The sequence below is a fragment of the Halyomorpha halys genome, unplaced genomic scaffold, assembly GCF_000696795.3.
Source record: "Halyomorpha halys isolate HHAL.00 unplaced genomic scaffold, Hhal_1.1 Scaffold1024.1, whole genome shotgun sequence".
Classification (NCBI taxonomy): Eukaryota; Metazoa; Arthropoda; class Insecta; order Hemiptera; family Pentatomidae; genus Halyomorpha; species Halyomorpha halys.
The window spans coordinates 57,776-76,089 of NW_027106221.1; the positions used below are offsets into that span (position 1 = coordinate 57,776).

Here is an 18,314-nt window from a genome sequence, read left to right on the forward strand (position 1 = left end):
TAAAATATGGAGATGTTCAGGGTAGCGATAAAAACAGAACAAAATAGTTTAAACACAACCCTGACCATCTTCTCCATATTTATTCGATTAAATTTAAAGATGACAACAATTTTATAACTATTAATCAACTATCAAGCAAAAAGTAACAAATGTTTTATAAACACATCAAGTTTAAACCTATAATCTATAAAATGATACAAACTATTTTCATTTTGAGGAAGACTGAAACATGAAATTAATAAAACCGTTTTATTTTTTTAAAATTTAGGGAGTACATTTCAATGAAATATCCAGAATGTCTTATACTGATCAACTGGGGCAACTTTGTCCATTTTTAAAGTATACAATCCAGCATACACCGTTGGGCTTGGGAAAATAAGATGAGCTTAAGTCCAGCAAAACCCAAGGCCATTCTTGTCAGTTTAAAACCTTCCTTACTGCCCATTATTATACATCAACATACCTATCCAGTTTCAAAACACCATACAAAATGTAGGAGTCACCATTGATCAGCACTTAACATGGAATAGCCACATCTCTCAAAAAACCATCTCAATCCATAAACAACTCCTAAGATCCTGAGATTCATTTCCTTAAAGTACCTGCCACCTTCTAGTATCCTCCCACATCTCGACTGCAAATGCCTTATTTATATTTCAATCCCTAATAACCAAAAAACCTTCCTATATCACTGACCTCACCCTATCTTTTTCTATTCACCTCTTAAACACAAGATACCAATCCACTGATTTGTACATCCCTTCTCATAGAACTACCTCCTTTGGAAAATCCTCATTTTGGAACTCCTTACCCTTATCCAATCTGTAGAGAGATCAATCAAATTATTTATCTTCTCTGAGCTTGTAAATAATAAACATCAGTATAAGCTTGAATAAATATGTATCTTTTGTTTATATTTTATGCATGTAATTATTATTATAGTTTTATGAATTATGTTTAGAATCAGTTAATGTAGCTAGACAAAAGCTATTGAAATTGTTCAAGATTGTTATTCTTAGGGGACAAAGTGTCCCAGAATAAGGATCGATTTTTCATTTCATGCAATAAAATTTTGGACCTAATAGAAAATCGTTGCTTGACCGTGTATAATAATAAAAGATGGTCCCGGTGCGGTCAAAGGGAAAAACTCAAATAGTAATAAAATAGTTTTATTATTAGTAAAATTAAATAGTTACTATATGAGTTTTTTCTTTGACTACCCCCAGACCATCACCATCTTCCTTTTAAAATTTTGGATACTTGTAGATGAACACTACTATGCATCCATTATTACAAAGGTTTAATGTAGGTCATCTAATGTGCTACGTTAGGTTGGCTGGTTCCATAAAGATCTAGAAAAAGAGCTGGTTCACGGTCTTCCTCTCCATTGTCTGTTAAAGTACTAGTGCTCTGTCATTTGAAGACCAAAGTACTCACCCCTCCAGTATGCTTTCCAGTTCCATTTTAGTAATAGTAATAAAAAGAAGATAACAGCAAATATCTATGTGGACAAAGATATTCCATATTTCAAAGATGCTCATGATCCAAGTGATGTAGCCACCCCTCCCCCGAATTTTAGTTTTAATAAAACAAATTAAACAAAACAACAATAGTCAATCCTCGTTATTGACCTAAATAAACTGCGTAGCTAATTTAATTTACATCTCAATATGAAGGAGATGGTCGGTGGGGGGGGTAAACACTATTTTAGTTATTATTTATTTAATTAACTATTGTTTGCTCCTTTTAGACCACACTCCCGACCAAAATCTCTCAATTTCTAACAGGGTATGGGGGATTTCGAGCCAAGCATCATGGCCAATCCTATCCACGGGATGGATATCGACCACCTATGCCCTAGTTGTGTTCCAGAGACTGCCGAACACATCATCATAGACTGTATCGCATTTGATGCATTACGGGCCAGATTGTCGAGGGAAACCGGACTCTACGCCCTCACAGAGAACGACTTCCCTCAGCTATTAAGCAAAGAAAACTACCCGTATTACAAAGAATTTGTATACGGGTGGAAAACGATTATTGAACCAAGCCATTTCAATATTCATCGAGAAGAAGATCAGCCCCTGGAATGCCTGCGGACGGAAGACGCAAAAGACTGAAAACCAATAAGAAAACTTAATGAATCATAAATTGTTAATTGATTTACTAGCAGTAGTTTGATGATGGATATGTAACATCGAACTGCTGCTGCACACCTGTATTGCGTGTAAGGCAGGGGAAGTTGGAAATAAATAAATAAAAAACACCCCGACCATCTCCTTCATATTCAGAAAAATACAGTCAATCATTTATATACATAACTTACATCTTGTTGAAATAGGCTGCACAATCCAAAGTTTAACACCACTAAAAATCTCTTGACTGAAAAGAAATGAGCTGTTTTGGGATGATAAAAAATCTCCAGGGCTCCATAACTCAGAGATGCCAAGAGAAGAAAAGGTTGGCCAACCCCAATGACACTTAAATCCAACATTTTTGAACAGAGCAATTTTTTTGAAAAACAAGCAAAGTTAATGAAATGAAATGAAAAAAATTATTTTATTCTGGGACATATGTCCCCTAAGAATAAATACATGGTTCAGACATTAAGATTATTTGTCTGGCAAATGTTTAAAAGTTTCCAGTAAGCAAAATGAAATTACATTGAGATCTAGGCTAAACTACTGTTTATAATGTATGCATATAAATATATGCCTATTTATAAATGTATATATAGTTGACCGTAAAGATTTAAATATAAGAAGATGGTCAGGGTTTTTGTGTTTTTGACCGCAACCCTGATCATCTTCTTATATTTATGCCTATTTATATTGTTCACAATGATGCGGAGGTTCGGTTAAGTAATAAGTGAAGGAATAAGTGTTGTTTAAAGGAAAGAATGGATGAGGATTGGCGAATGGAAATAGGAAGAGAATTCCAGGAGGTTGCACATATGACGAAGGATTTGCTTAAGGAGGTGGTTTATAGGAGGGCATATATAAATCAATCATTTGGAATCTGGTGTTTAATGAATGGATGGATGAGCGAAGAGTGAGGAGATCAAGGATATAGCTAAGTTTTTTTATTTTAAGAACTAGGAAAACACCAAAGAGGTATTGCCTTCGGGAGCTTGGATAGAGCCTCTTCAACTTGGTATACCTACCAATGGGAGCAATTCATGAGTCCCTTCAGTCTCAACTCTAGACCAGCAGATAGCCCTCTGTAGACTAAGGAACCATAGTAGAAGTGGGTAAAAACGAGAGAGGATACTAGGATCTGTAGAGTATTTGGAAGAATGGAATCACGGAATCTTGGATAAAATCACCCAATTTACAGTGTTGAAAACATATATTCAATCTAATTTCTTAAAACTAGCGAGTTACATTGATAACGACAGTTTAATTTAAATTAAGAAGCAATATGTGACTGGTGATACAAAACGAACATCAAAAGAAATAACATTGTTAAGGGAAATTACATTAATTATACAAATGTATTCCACATACATATCAAAACAGTATCAACTTAAGAAGTCTTAAGTTAATTGCTAATTCAGACTCAACAAAGTTGCATGAATTGACAAAACAGATTTATCAAAATCTTGGATATGAATATAGTAATGAACATATTTTATCAGTAAACATGATCTATGTAAGTAGATTCTAAATGCAGTATTAACTATAAAATTCCAAATTGTATGTGCAAATACTGTAATGATCTAGGTGAGTAATATAGCTATGGACGATAACATATACATATGGCAATATACATATACAGAATGGTATTTACATTTAAAAAATAAAAATCACGGTAAGTATACAAAACAGAATAAAAAGCATACAAGCAGAAAAATGCAAAGAGTGGGCAAATTGGCACATGGATTCATAAAATTTTAAAACTACATTTTAATATCTCCTTAAATAAAAATATGCTACTACTAAACTTCAATATCCTTACCAAGTCATACCATCCATATCAATCGATTACAAATAAAAAACTAAGCTATAATTTAAGAGTAATAAAAGTAATGTTTAATACTTACCAATACTAAACCATAATAATAAATGAAAGCCACGTACCAACAATGTATTTAGAAATAAGGTCCATAAAAGTTAAATGCAGTAAAATCATTAACACAGAAGATTTTTTTACAGAAGCTCAATAAAAAACAAAAATTGAGTGCAAAAAACTTTAAACTACAGTCTCTACAATGTTTTGCATGCTTTATTCCATGATTTTATTTATAAAAACAACATTGTTTAAGTAAATTTCAATAGAATACATAGATAAAAGTGCAGGACAATAAAGCAATCTAAATATAGGTAAATTCAATTGTGAATGAAATTATTATACATAAATGTGTAAATGCGTTGTTGTTTCTTAAGGGAAGGTGGAAATTTTTCTATGAGATGATGTGTGAATGAAAGTACACAACTTTAAGATTCCTACTAATTAAAACACCTCCTTATCCATCCTTACCACCCAACGGAACTGATGTCAAACATAACTTCTAACTTCTAGAGGGGCAGGACAGCTACATGCCCTGTGCGCCTACTTCTATCAGTTATTTAGTAAATAACTGCTGGAACTCTCTTAGATTGTGAATGGGAGAGTAAAGGAGAATGTGTGTGTGTGTGTGTGTTTGTATATGTATGAGTGATAACAAAATACATTAAAAACTGATAAGCTTAGATAGGAATACATAGCATCACTATTCAGCTTCTATAACCAGCACAAAGAAGGGATAATATTAAAAGGAAAGGAAGAAGGTAAAGGAAAAATTAAAATATCATTAGTAACAAATATATTTTTAAATAGATAAATAATACATCCATAAACATATAACAATCCCAATACTCATATAAAATAATCTTACTTACAATCAGAAAAATTGGATAATATTTGTTTATAATCACAAAGTAATTTCATGTTCGTCATTATAAATTTATAATTGTGCCAACATTTAACTAAAACATTATTCTATTACAAGTAATAAACAAACAAGAAGTTAGTAAATACAGGGAGGTTACCTAATAGGCTACTTTGACACAACAAAGAACATAAAGAAAACTTTATTTATTTTCAATCATAACTGAATTTAAAATAGAGTTAGTAGAGTTTTTCCGAGCTAAGTGTAGAAAGTAATAAGCTAAATATTATCAATAACAAAAATAAATTTGAAGATTATAAAATAACTTTTGTACTTTACCATCTCGGATTGTTTTCAAATTTTGCACAAATGTTGTATTTGTAAAGACTCGGAAAAATATGAAATTTTTTTTTAGATATGTCCACTCCTTTTTAAATTACAGATCTGTTAAGTCCTCATAAATGACATATAGCAGAAAACAATAAGTTTTGGAACTGAACAGACAATGCCAGATTTATGAAGCATATATTTACAGACACATCTATTTTCACTCCTCCCGTCCCGCACCATACTTATGTTTTGGTTAAGTTATAATTTGCTGATATGTCGCTGCTTTGCTTGAATAGTGGCACAAATAAAAACAAAAGGGTTATTTGGATTTTTTGCTTAACGTGTTCGAAAAATAAAGTAGTTTCACCATTGAAAATGGCACATCTTACGGCATCTTATGGCACAGATATGCCAGTATTAAACTGTACTCCATCTTTCTTGAACAACGCCATAAGTTTAGTTGTTTCATTATTTGCAAGAGGTTTTTGAATTGTTTTCTTGAATGACACATCTTCCTTTGCGGCAAGTTGGAAGCAGTTTTATTCACAAACAGTGGCATATTTGGACCTGAACTTCACGATTTTCGAGTTGAAATCAACAGACGTAACTCTCTATGTATGGCACGAAGGTGATGCGAAGTATGGAGATAATTGGATTGGTAATTCTGTGCTAAGATTCATAGAAAACAAATTAAAGGCCACAAATGACGGAATTGATTTCATTTATTATAGTGCTAATTGAATTGGTTTATTTTTTTTAGAAAACAAATGCGCAACTTTGATGAATCATTGACGTCGTTACCAAGGGAGGTAGAGGAGATGTTATCCCCCAATAATTTTAAAAGTTGGAAAATCCTAGATTTAAGAACTTTCTTTAAATTAAAATACATTGAGTAAGAAATAAAGAGTACAGAGTATTTTATTCGAAAATAGTCAATCTTCAGTTAATGATTGACAAATAAAAAAGCTCTCAGCTCTTGAGTATTTTCTATTTTTTCCATTTACTAGAATTATTGTACTTTTTAAATTAATAAAATACTTCATTTTGCATCAGTACAAGAGTAAAATTTATTACCTATATTGAATATAAAATACTGGTTCTGTGCATTAGTATTCAGTCATCACCAGTGTACCAGCTGTCGTAGGCACAACCAGGTTGTGAACTCTTCGGGAGTTGCAGTCATGACAATATTTACCGTCACACTTTATTGTACATGTTATTTAAGTGAATCAATTGCCATATGTATACGCTTCGACTGTGAACTTACGAGCACTTGTTGTTATGATAGCTCAGTCACACTTGGTTTGACCCCACAGTAATCAAAAAGACGATTATGGGTGATAAAGACATCTGGATTGCTATCAAACGTGTAACCCGCTTGAACGTTATAAAGCTTTTTACCATACAGTTTGTATTGGAAGTACGTTACGAAGATAATAGAACATTACCATACCGCCAGCATTACAGACCATATCCCTCTTGATTCCGGACATACTCAACCCAGTCTCATAATATAACTAGAATAGACAAAGGATAACCGAAAAGGCAACCGTATTTTGACTTTACCACAACACTTGAAAGAACCAGTCCTCTCATATAGCAGACAAAAGCCTGAGGGGAGACCGGTTTGCAGTACTCTTTGGAGAATAGAAAGGAAGATGGAAAAGTATTGAAATAATACCTCAAAAAATACTTTTTGATTTAGTAGAAACATCCTTGGGGCGTCTGAGGTGGTTGAGGCGCAGGTCTTTGCAGCCTGGGAACAGCGGTGGCACCAGTTTGAATCTTGCCTGAGGGGTCAAATCTTTTCATTTCTGTGGCGGTCCTACAAAATGAATAATTGACCCACCAGAAACATTTACTAAAAAAATTAAAACTTGATACATCCTGGTAGAGTCCTATAGGGATTCGGAGGTAACCTTACTCCTTGTCTCAACAAAGAGGCAATAATTTCCTATTTACAGAGTTTGGTATTGCTATTGGTAACTGGGGGGGGGGGGGGAATCTAGTTGAGCAAGTGGGCCTAGTGGTCCTTTTGGCCAACCTCAGCGACTACTTTGAACGTTCCGAGCCGAGCGCTCTGGGACCCAAACCCCAACACGCACGGCTGTCTTGTTTGCCTGATTTACACAAGGTTAATAATAAATTGTCTGGTATTGGTCCAAATGTTATGACTTTGGTCAGTGGGTTTCGAACGCCTTCCAGGGAGCGCTGGCGCTATGAGTGTGTTCTTAGTAACTATCGCTTGAGCTCACGACTTAGTGCAGCTACAGATTGTTTATTTAATATGCTGTCAAGGTACTGTGTACAAACAGTACTAATGTTAGTTTTAACTGAAAACAATGAAATATTAACATTTAAATTAAAAAATTAACATCACACAATATTTCTGACAATCCACCAAGCAGTGATGAAGGTGGTAGTTCTTCCCCTCTGTCATAGATAACGCCGCAATAACTAATTCAAATGCTATCAAAATATAATAATTGGAAAACATTATATAAAAGGTTGCACTAACATTTTGTGATTAATTCGAAGTGTTTGTACAATTATTTGCCGTGGACACAAACATATATACATACATACGTTTTTATATATATATATATATAAAATATATAGTGTTTAGTATTAGCAGTAGGACACTTCATTAATATCTTATGGCAATAACACTAAAGTACACAGGCTAAAACGAAAATTTAGAATTGTTAAAATGTTAGAATTTTAAAATTCTATAATTATTATTAGTATTATTAGCGCCTGTAGTACGTAAATTTAGTTAAACAATTCCAAATATTTGTACAACACTCTGAATCCCTTGTAAAGCAGCTATAATACAAGCTGGGCCGTTTCCTTGGCTACTGTATTACAAACGAAGTTTCAAGATATAGTATCGTAAATCGAAGGGAAAGAACATTTATTCTTTTCGAATGATTAATTTGTTGTCAGAGTTAATATTAATGATTTAGACATTGTAATTCGTGTATATAATGGAATCAGATTATACTGTCAGGAAGCGAAGTGGCAGAATGAAAGAAAGAACTTCTTCCACTGGTAGTGAAGAATCACATAGCGGTTTTAGTTCTTCAGCATTTACTGTGAGTCTTTGAAATAATAAAATTTCTCCATTTTTTATTTATTTATAGACATTTACTATGTAATCTAAGCCAAATACAATGCCTATATTTTCTAATTTCTTTGATATTGTTATCCCAAACTTTTTTTTTATTGGAAAGTCTTTAACTTCACAATTCAAGAAATAACAGTAATATATTGTGATAATATATTATATTACTTAAATTTTATGATATGATTCATGCTTATAAAAATTGAAGTGTTAGGTCATGAAACATGGTAACTTTAAAAATGAAAACTTTTACAATGTTAAATTGTTTGTTAATAATAATGTTTTATCTTTAACCAGCAGTCACTTACCACAACTTAATATCAGCATTATTCTTTTTAGAAAACATATTTTCTTAATATCCTTTCTATAACTTATGAATGAAATCAGCCTTGAAAAACCCAGTGATACAAAAAACTTCAATTTATTACAAATTGCAGTTACCATGTTTTTCGAATGAATGGCTCAACTGTTTGGATGGAAGATAGGTATACATTATGCTTGTTTTGCTTTTTCTTATACAACAAATAACATTCTGCTCAATTAGTCTATGCTAACTTTTGTTATACCCCCCTTTATAGAATTGAGAAACATTATTAGTTCTTAATAGCAGAACAGAAAAAAGTTCTCTTAATCCTATTTCAGGGAGCAAACCTTCAGAGATGGTTTAATATATGATTTTAGCCTTTTTTTTCATATCAGTGTATCCTTTATTATTCTATTTTTCCAAGAGATATATCTTAGGAATAGGCTCTAACTTTCTATAACAACATTTAAAAATCTGTAAAACTGCTTGGTTGAAGAAGTTATAAAGTGTCTTTATGACTTCTATTCATATATCTATTTCCACCCAAAATTTCTTTTTCTGATGCTATTTGAATTTAAAAAACTGAGAAATACATTCATCAAAACTAAATTTTCATGTTTAACTAATAATAAACTAAAATTGAAGAAAATTTACACTTTGCTTAAAAAAAGTATAACAATAATATTGATTTGAATCCAATTTTAATGTCACATGAGGAGATGGTTGGGTGTGCAAGTGAATAACAAAAATTAGTAAAAATTTATTTTATTAAGACCAATGTTTCGGCCAGAATTTCAGGCCTTCAACAGGGCTAAGAACAAAAAATAAAGTAACAACAATAGTGAATAAAAATAATTATAGAATAACAGGAAAATAATTTATTTATAGTTTTTTTTGTATTTTCTTTTATTCATTATAGTAGTTATCTTGTTTTTTGTTCTTAGCCCTGATAAAGGCCTAAATTGGGAAAAATAAAATATATTTTTACTTACATGCGTTCTTTACTGACTGCATCCCAACTATCTCCTAATACAATATCCACAGTCAACAATTAACGCATTATTGTCAATTTTAATGTCCATATCTCTATGTAAATATAGATTGGTTATTAAAATATTTTAAAGTTTTATTTTTTAGGAAAGACAACCAACTGCAGGGCGTCTATATTCATCTTCTATTGGCAGACCTATAAATCCATCAAGTGCAAGAACAAATCTAACTACTGGGCTGAAACTTCCTGAACAAGAAGCAAAGAACTCTCTAGTCATTAAAGCAATGGTATTTTAACAATGAAAATTAAACAATTTGAGGCTAATATTCATGAAAGAAAATATTATTAATTTACAGGTGTAAATATATATATGTACCAAAATAATTTGTATATTAGCATTTGTACTAATGTTAAACTTTCAAAACATCTACACTATATTAACTAGCAAATAATTTATGGTGTATATTTTATTTTAGAAAGACAAGATTGCATCACAAAAAAGTGGTATAAAACTAGGAAATGTTCGTACAGCTACCAGTAGAGGACAAGTCAACAGATTTGTCCAAGACAAACGCTACTATATGGGTACCTTACACCTTAAAATAGGTGAATTGACAGATGAAATAGATAACTTGAACAACCTTTGTAATGATGCACTTTCAGAGTATGGAAATTCTCTAGTTTATGAAAAGAAAGTTAAGGATTTAGCTACAGAAATAACAAGTAAGTAAATACAGTAATTATTTTCTCAACAGAAATTATTTTAAATTAAATCTTATAAAAGGAAAATATCAGAATGTTGATATTTTATTAATTTAATTTTGTACCTCACTACTTTAAATTAGGTTGAAAAATATTTGAAGATGAATTATTTGACCCAAAAGTTTAATCACTTAATTTGCTTTTAATTTATGAAGGTATGCAGGGAAATCTAATTGACCTCAATCTGGCAGTTGATAATATTAATACTTTTGGTGATGTACAAAAGCTTAATATTGAAGCAAAGGAATTAAAGGAAAATAATGATTCTGAAGCAGAAAGAATTGAAGTTATTTTTTCTGATAGACTGCGAAAAGAACAGGCAGTGCGGCAAATGGAAAAAAAATTCACAAAGGTATGCAAGTATTGAAAGAAGAAATTTAAAACTTAGTAGAATTTAAAACTTATGGACTATGCTTTGATTTTAGGAGAAAACTAGATATGAAAAAATAATTTCAGAAATGGGGGTTGAAATGAGAGAGAAATACAGTAGCTTGAATGAAAGGCTTACCAAGAGCTCCAAAGTTATTTCATATTGGCAATCAGAAATGGATGTTTATAATAAAACAAAAAATACTTTAACTGAGCATATCTATTATTCGTTTCCGGTAAGTAAGAGAAAATTTGTGTCACAATTTAAAAATAGTTTTTGTAGTACAAGTATATTTTCATTTTCAACTAAGAAACAGTTCTAAAATTGTTTCAATATTTTAAACAGAATTTCCCAAAATTGATTTACATGAATAAAAAAATTATTAATTCAATGAAAATACCACTAATCCAACTAATAAAAACTATATAATTAAATACCATATAAATGTATTGTTAGCTTGAAGTGGTAACTTACAGATTATATTAGTTAAACAATTATTTATTTAAGGCAAAGGATGAAAAATTTAACAAATAATAACATTTTATGAGATTACATAATCTTTCCAGCACAATCAGGGCCTACCTTTCTCGCCTTTTTTCCTCCTCTAGAGTCTATTTTGCCTGCTTTTCAGTTATTTTTTGTGGAACTCTATTCTCTGAACTTATTCCAACTGTTTTAATCTTCCATGGTACACAGTGGAAAACTAGCTCTGTACTAGTTACTAACTCCTAGTTAGTGTTTATCCTCCATGAGTCTCCTTGCTAGTTAGGTATTATAGTAGGTAGTATTTTCCTCAAATACTCTGAGTAGTAATTTTGTAGTTATGTTTGTCAGTCATAGATACAACCCGGGATTATTTTATTAGACCTCTACTATTACTTTCAACAGTATCAGTGGAAGTTGTTTTCCTTGCCGTACTTCCTGATTTGTTGTGAAGGTTTCTGAAATTTCTCCTTGGGCCTAACAACTCCTTTGCTTTGTTAGAGTGTCATTATTACAAGTTTAATCAGCTTTGTTAGGAGTCTAACACTTGTAGAATTTATAAATGTGTTCTTCTCAATGCTATTATATGACTGTGGATGATCAGTGAATAGGTGATGCAGCTTTATATTCCAGTCATAACATTTCTCTAGCATCATTCTAATAAAGAATATAAGATCTATTATTAATCTTCCTGGACTGAAAATAGATTGATATTCTCTTAACATTCTACTCTATTAACAACCCTATGCATTCTCATGACTGATCTTATTAGGTGAGGTTAATAGTGCTTTACTACAATAGTTATAACAGTCCATTTTATCACTCTTCTAATGAAATGGAATTATCAGTGTAGTAAATCCTCTTCTGATATCTCTTCCTTTATCCAAACTTTCATCAATAATTCATAGACCTCTTTATACAGTTCTGAAGTCTGTTAAAATAATATATCTTTTGATTATTTAAATAATTGGGTGATAAAAACAGTGATTATTTCTGAGATTTCAATGTCACCCATAGTTAACACATTGGGAACCAAAGTGGTTCCATACCACCAACAATCAAAATAACCTAAACCATCCCTAAACCGGAAATTAAACATTTAACATAATATTCTTTATACAAATAATTTATAAAAATTATACCCACAAAAATTGGGTCTACTCAAAAATTGAAAATTTTCCCCTGGTGGTTATAAGGTGCTCAATATGTTAAACAATAAATATTCTTTATCACCTCGAACATTAGATATAAATTTTGATGCATGAGAGTTTGAAAAAAAATCATAAATACATTTTATTACAGATGGCTTATGAAATCATGAAACTTGAAACTAAATTACTAGATCTTAAAAGGAAATGGAAGGGTATAGCAAAAAGGTCTTCAAGACCAATTGATGAAGAAAGGCAAAACATTATGGATCAAGTAGTTCATGATAATTCAAAGATATTGATTATGGAAACTGCTATTCACGATATGCTTAAGAAGATAAAAAATTTAGAAGAAATAATTGCTTTCACAAGTGTAAGTTAACTTCATTTTAAAAAAGACAAGTACAGTTTTGTAAATTTATACGTGAACAAACAACAAATAATTTTAAAATATGACATTTGTATCATACTTAACTTAGAAATTTAGTTTCAGAAGTATATTAAAAATAGAAATAGAATATTCAAGAACATATTCTAGGCCATGTGATTTGATGATTAGATTTACATGCTATAATTTATAAACTACTTTTTTCTTTAAATGATCTCTTTTTTTAGGAGCCAGAAGAAGGGTATGATAATCGACATGCAAAATATATCGACTTACTTAAAGAAGGAAAGGCTATTGAAACTTATTTAACAGGTTTTGAGGTCACAAAGCAAGAAGAGATACACAATTTAAAAGTTTTAGAAGATCAGCTTTATAATCTACTTAATCTATTGAGTAATAAGTTATCAAATATGCCAACAGCAGCAGATTATTTATCATTGCAGACAAATAAATATGGTGCGGCTGATCTATTAAACACATTTGAATCTACACGAGCCGAGCATAAAAAAGTGCAAACATTTCTTAAAAAGGTAAATGCTTTGCTAGTTATACTTTAATCTCTATCTAATTTAAAATATATGGTCGTTTAATATTTAATAGTTACTTCCCAGTTAAAGATTTAAAAATTATAATATTGTAGTTCAAATTTAGGTTTGTAAAAATTTTTTTAAACTTAATATTCAAAGACTTCAGCAAACTATCCTCTCAATAAGGATTTAATTACAAGATATGTCTGTAAAACCAAGAGCTATTGTTCTTTGAGCAGTAGTAGTTGTGATCTTCTCTAACCTTCAATGAGAAATTCGCTGAGTTTCAGAAGCAGGCTGGTATATGAAGTAGTCCCTCTTTTCAGGCATTTGTAGAACTTAATTGCAGCTGCATCTCTTCCCTGTGGGAGAGGTTCAACTCCACTCTGAACTTCCATAGCAGCAATGGGGGTAGATTTGAGAGCTCCAAGGATTAATCTAAGACTTATGTTCTGGCTTTTAGAGCATGTCTGAAATTTCATTAGAGTACTAGTTACCTATCAGAATAACGAAGCCATCTCTGTTCATATCATACATGGAAACTCAAAGCATTATATGTTTTCAGTGAGGTGTATTATCACCAAATACCTCAGGAGTGGGTGTAGATGAACTGAGGGTTTGGGATTTGGACTAAAGTTGACTTATCCGAACTCTGATTTGAGAAACCCCTATTCCTTTTTTGGCTACTTATAACTCTTGCAGAGACAAGTAGCTCAGCATTTGAAAATACTGTCTTGCAGAATTGACTACAACAGCGTAAGGCCTTACTTTATCAACATAAATTATTTTTCCTGCTGTAAGTGTTGGTTGCTGGCATATTTCTGATTTATAGACAGTGTTCGCTTACAGGCATGACTGCACACCAAATACTACCTACAAACTACTGAAAATTATTCAACTGTGAAAAATAATATCCTCAGATCTAAAAAATTATTTGAATTGTATTAAAAAATGTATTATAATTTTTTATTGTTTATTTAATTTATTAATTGTTTTTTATAACCCATTTCAAGAAATTTTCATATCTTGACTTGTAAACTGTTTCCATATTAAATAAAGTCACTGTTACAGGTAGAAATAATGGAAGTCAAAGTCTCAGAAGAAAGTAAAGATTTTGATTACAAATGTGACAAGATCAAAGAAAACTTAGAAGAATACAAAACCTGCATCAAATTTAATGATAATATAAAAAATAGAGAAGATGAATTAACTAATCTTAAGGTCCAACTGAACGAAGATAGACAGAATGTAAAACAACAATTAGAAAATGCTAAAAACCGCCATACTAAACTACAGGTCAGTAAAGACTGAACATTTTTTTAGAATGAAATTCAAATTAACTGCTACTATATGGTCGAAGGTTTGCAGTGTAAACTTAATAAGTACCATGTAACTCAATAGGAAATACTTGGATTATAAAGCTTTAGTGAAGAAAAAAAAATGAACCGGTTTTCTAGGAACAAAACATGTAAAGAACAAAAAAGAAATTATACTCATTTCCACCAAGACAAGACAAGGAACACATGTACTAAGTTTGTTTTGACTGTTCATAGTTGTTCTTAAGTGCTGATGAGCTTTAACCCCCTGCCCTCATGGAGAGGAGGTGATTTACAACCAACCCAGTTGACTGACTAAAATTTAGTCCAAGCCAACATTTGGAAATGGTTATGATCTACCCCTCTCCCTCTCTCAATAAAGAACCATATGGATTTTTCATTTATGATTATTATCAATAGTATAAGCATTTGTACAATACAATTAATATTTTATAACAATCAGGTGAGTTATTCTATGGTACAAATCCCCTTTCAACATAACAAGGAAAGGTTTGGAGGGTGATTTACTTCAATAATACTTTTAGTTGATTGATATCTCCTATATGTATTACAAACATTACACTTTTTTCCAAGAGTATTTAGTTAATACCCTCCCACATAATATTGACAGTGCTTAAATAATTTTCGATCTTTAAATACAATCAACATAGGCAATCATTCAGCAGCAGAAAACAAACCACTCATTTATCTCAAGGCCGCTTTACAATTCTTCTCTTATCTTCTTAGCTGTAAGCATGCTTTTGTATCTTTTACTACTAGGTGACCAAAAACTAGTTCTGCAGTGCAACACAGTCCATTGTTGGTCCTTGTCTCCTCCACCAAATGCCTCGTTCTCAAGGGATAACCATCCAATTTCTACGATATCTAGATCATCATTTCTTACATCATCAGCCCACCTTAATTTTGGTCTTTCTTTTCACCTATTTTTGAAAAGGGACTTTTTAAATGGTTTTAACAAATTCTGTTTGTTTCAAAATAAAATGAAAACGGCCATTTAGTTAAGCCAAAACATATTTCTTAAAGAAAACTTTACCTAATTTTTCATGGTGCAATTGGAACATATTTACTTTGAGTTGAGTATAGTATTAGAGTGACTTCCTATCCAAAAAAAAAAAACCCTCAAAAATCATCAAATATCAATTTTGTCTATCTATAATGTTAAGAATTGGACCATTGTTCATATGAACTTTTTTATATCAAATAAAGTGTAGAATCATCTCCTGCCCTATGGTCTCCCAATCATGATACACATATTATCTTTCGTTTCAGCCCATAAGAGACTCTTGAGGTTAAATGGTACTCTTAAAAATGGCGGATAACTAAAAATATTAGAAAGTGGAATTTGATAAATAATTTTGGAAAAAAAAAATTGTTTAAGTTGTCATTATTAAATTCAGATAAAAAGGATAAATAGAAAATGAATACAGTTTTTACAGCTGATATTCCAACCCATCTCAACACTGTCCTTACCAAGTATGCTGATGAAACATGTCTATTATTAGTGAATAATGACCCATCAATTATATCCCAAACCCTTCAATTCCACATCACCACCCTTGATGAATAGTGTCAAAGCTGGAGGATTAAAATAAATTCCACCAAATCAAATTTAGCCTTCATCGTAAACCTATGACTTCCTGCCCCCAAGGTATCCTTTAATAATATCCCACTTGAACAGATCTGTTCAGTAGTTTCGTCATCTCTTTTAACATACTTTTTAACTCAGAATCTTGCTGCTGACCTTACTTGGACTTCCAAGTCAGGTGTGTCTTATGTTATATTCTCTTTTTTCTTACTTTTCGTTACCCATGTTATTAGTTTTGTTTAACATATATATTATTATTGTCATATTTTCTAATTAATTCTTTGTCTTACTTAACTTCATATTTTGTTTTATTCTAATACTTGACTTACATATATTTTTTTTCCATAACTTTAATTTTTAAATTATTATTATTAAATTAATATATTCATTATATTTTTATTTCATTAATTATGTTATTTTACTTAAATATTTAATTACCTATATATACATTTTATTTCCCACTTCTTTCATTACTTTACTTTTATCTATTTTCATTCTCTACAATTATTTACTTTAATCATTCTATATAACCTTTTATTCATTGGTTGTTATCTTGTTTTTTATTCTTAGCCCTGATGAAGTACAGAAATTCTAGCTGAAACGTTAGCCCTAATAAACAAGTTTTTTAACTTATTTGTGTTATTCTCTAACCACACCCCCAACCATCTTCTCATCATAATAAAAAATTTAGTAATTAATTATAACTTGGACAGTTTTTTCTAATTTTTATTCTTCTTCACACTCTGTCTTAAGTGGTACAGACCGAAACTGAACTCATCTTTGAATAAAAATGCTCCCCATTGCTGGTTGGCCAATAGTTTTCTTCCAAGGGTTGGGGGCCCCCTACGGTGCCCCTTCTCCTTATGTTTCCTCTATATAGAGTCTGTGCTAATATGGATGTTTAATGTCACGATTACTTAATTACCTTGAATAGATTTGAAAGATTGATTCTAATACAGAAAAAACTGACTAGCTCCAAAACCACAAAATATCAATTTTTTCCCATTCTGTTGAGAATCAAATCATGATTTATATTAACATTTTTGTTTCAAATGAGATATAGAATCACCTCCTGGTGTATGGTCCTTCAATCCATACACACAGCCTGTATACACAGGGTATCCTACTGTAAGTGTTTGCCCCCTCCCCTCTACAATTTTAATTTGATTTTTACTGGGTCATAAAAATGATATATGTTCTATTTTTTGCTTATATTATTCATTTTCTAAACTTCTCCAGCATGATTAACTCAGGAATATTCTATGAAATGGGAAATTTTTTTACAGATTTTGGTAGTAAATCAGATTTCAAGATTAATTCTTATCGGGCACATTTTTCATCCGACACATCCTGAAGGCAAATTGCTACCAACTGCATATATTGTTCATGTTTTTTGAGAATTTTCATGCAAACGGTGCAGAAAATCAAGGTAAAAAATTGTTTTGGAATTCAATTCCTCATTAGGATCAGTGATCATAATTAAGGCAATTATTTGCTCAGGCATCATCAACATACCAGCCATTTTAGTATCTTTAGTCAGTGGAGGAAACTCAAATTACAATAATGGATTTTGTTCATTAGGTTTTAAATATAATTTTTTGCACCATTTGAATACAAATTATTAAAAATAGTAGATGGCTTCTTTCCTATTCATACCTTTATGATGTTGGATCAAAAAAGTTGAAAATATGACAGTCTTAAAGTGCTACCAATGGGTAGTTTCTCTACACGCCTGTAATACTCCAATTTAACTTAGATCAGATTTACTAAATGTATTATAATGTACAGTTGTAAATAGCAATAAATAAATATTTAAAGAAAAAAAGTCTTAAGTCTGATTTACTATCAAGACCCATAAAAAAAAATATTGTTAGAAATTCGAGAGTTAGGTGCACTGGAGAGGAATTGAGGAAGGTTAGAAAATCAATAATACAACAATAAAAGGACAGACTATATGCCAGTGCTATGAACCAGTCAAAATTAAATAGTAATTCCAAAAATTTCAGATATTAGGAAAGACTAACTGGATATGCTTATACTAGGATACCTTTTGTTGTGTGTGCATGTCTCTCTCTCTCTCTCTCTCTCTCTCTCT

The 18,314-nt window shown here is 31.2% G+C and overlaps 2 protein-coding genes across 2 annotated transcripts in view; one reads left to right on the top strand and one right to left on the bottom strand.

The window, feature by feature from the left end:
• Window positions 1-5,024, bottom strand: part of pigeon (protein) — a 39,686-nt gene extending 34,662 nt beyond the window's left edge. Inside the window, exon 1 of the mRNA XM_014432082.3 lies at window positions 4,881-5,024. Within this exon, the coding sequence (XP_014287568.1) occupies window positions 4,881-4,938 (58 nt within the window). The 5' untranslated portion in view covers window positions 4,939-5,024. The remainder of the gene's footprint in view (window positions 1-4,880) is intronic.
• A 3,032-nt stretch (window positions 5,025-8,056) lies between these two features.
• The window catches only part of LOC106687910 (intraflagellar transport protein 74 homolog), an 11,315-nt gene continuing 1,057 nt past the window's right edge, over window positions 8,057-18,314 (top strand). The window contains exons 1-8 of the mRNA XM_014432077.3: window positions 8,057-8,295; window positions 9,766-9,906; window positions 10,096-10,342; window positions 10,537-10,733; window positions 10,807-10,986; window positions 12,537-12,755; window positions 12,998-13,300; window positions 14,369-14,593. Of these exons, the coding sequence (XP_014287563.1) occupies window positions 8,188-8,295; window positions 9,766-9,906; window positions 10,096-10,342; window positions 10,537-10,733; window positions 10,807-10,986; window positions 12,537-12,755; window positions 12,998-13,300; window positions 14,369-14,593 (1,620 nt within the window). The 5' untranslated portion in view covers window positions 8,057-8,187. The remainder of the gene's footprint in view (window positions 8,296-9,765; window positions 9,907-10,095; window positions 10,343-10,536; window positions 10,734-10,806; window positions 10,987-12,536; window positions 12,756-12,997; window positions 13,301-14,368; window positions 14,594-18,314) is intronic.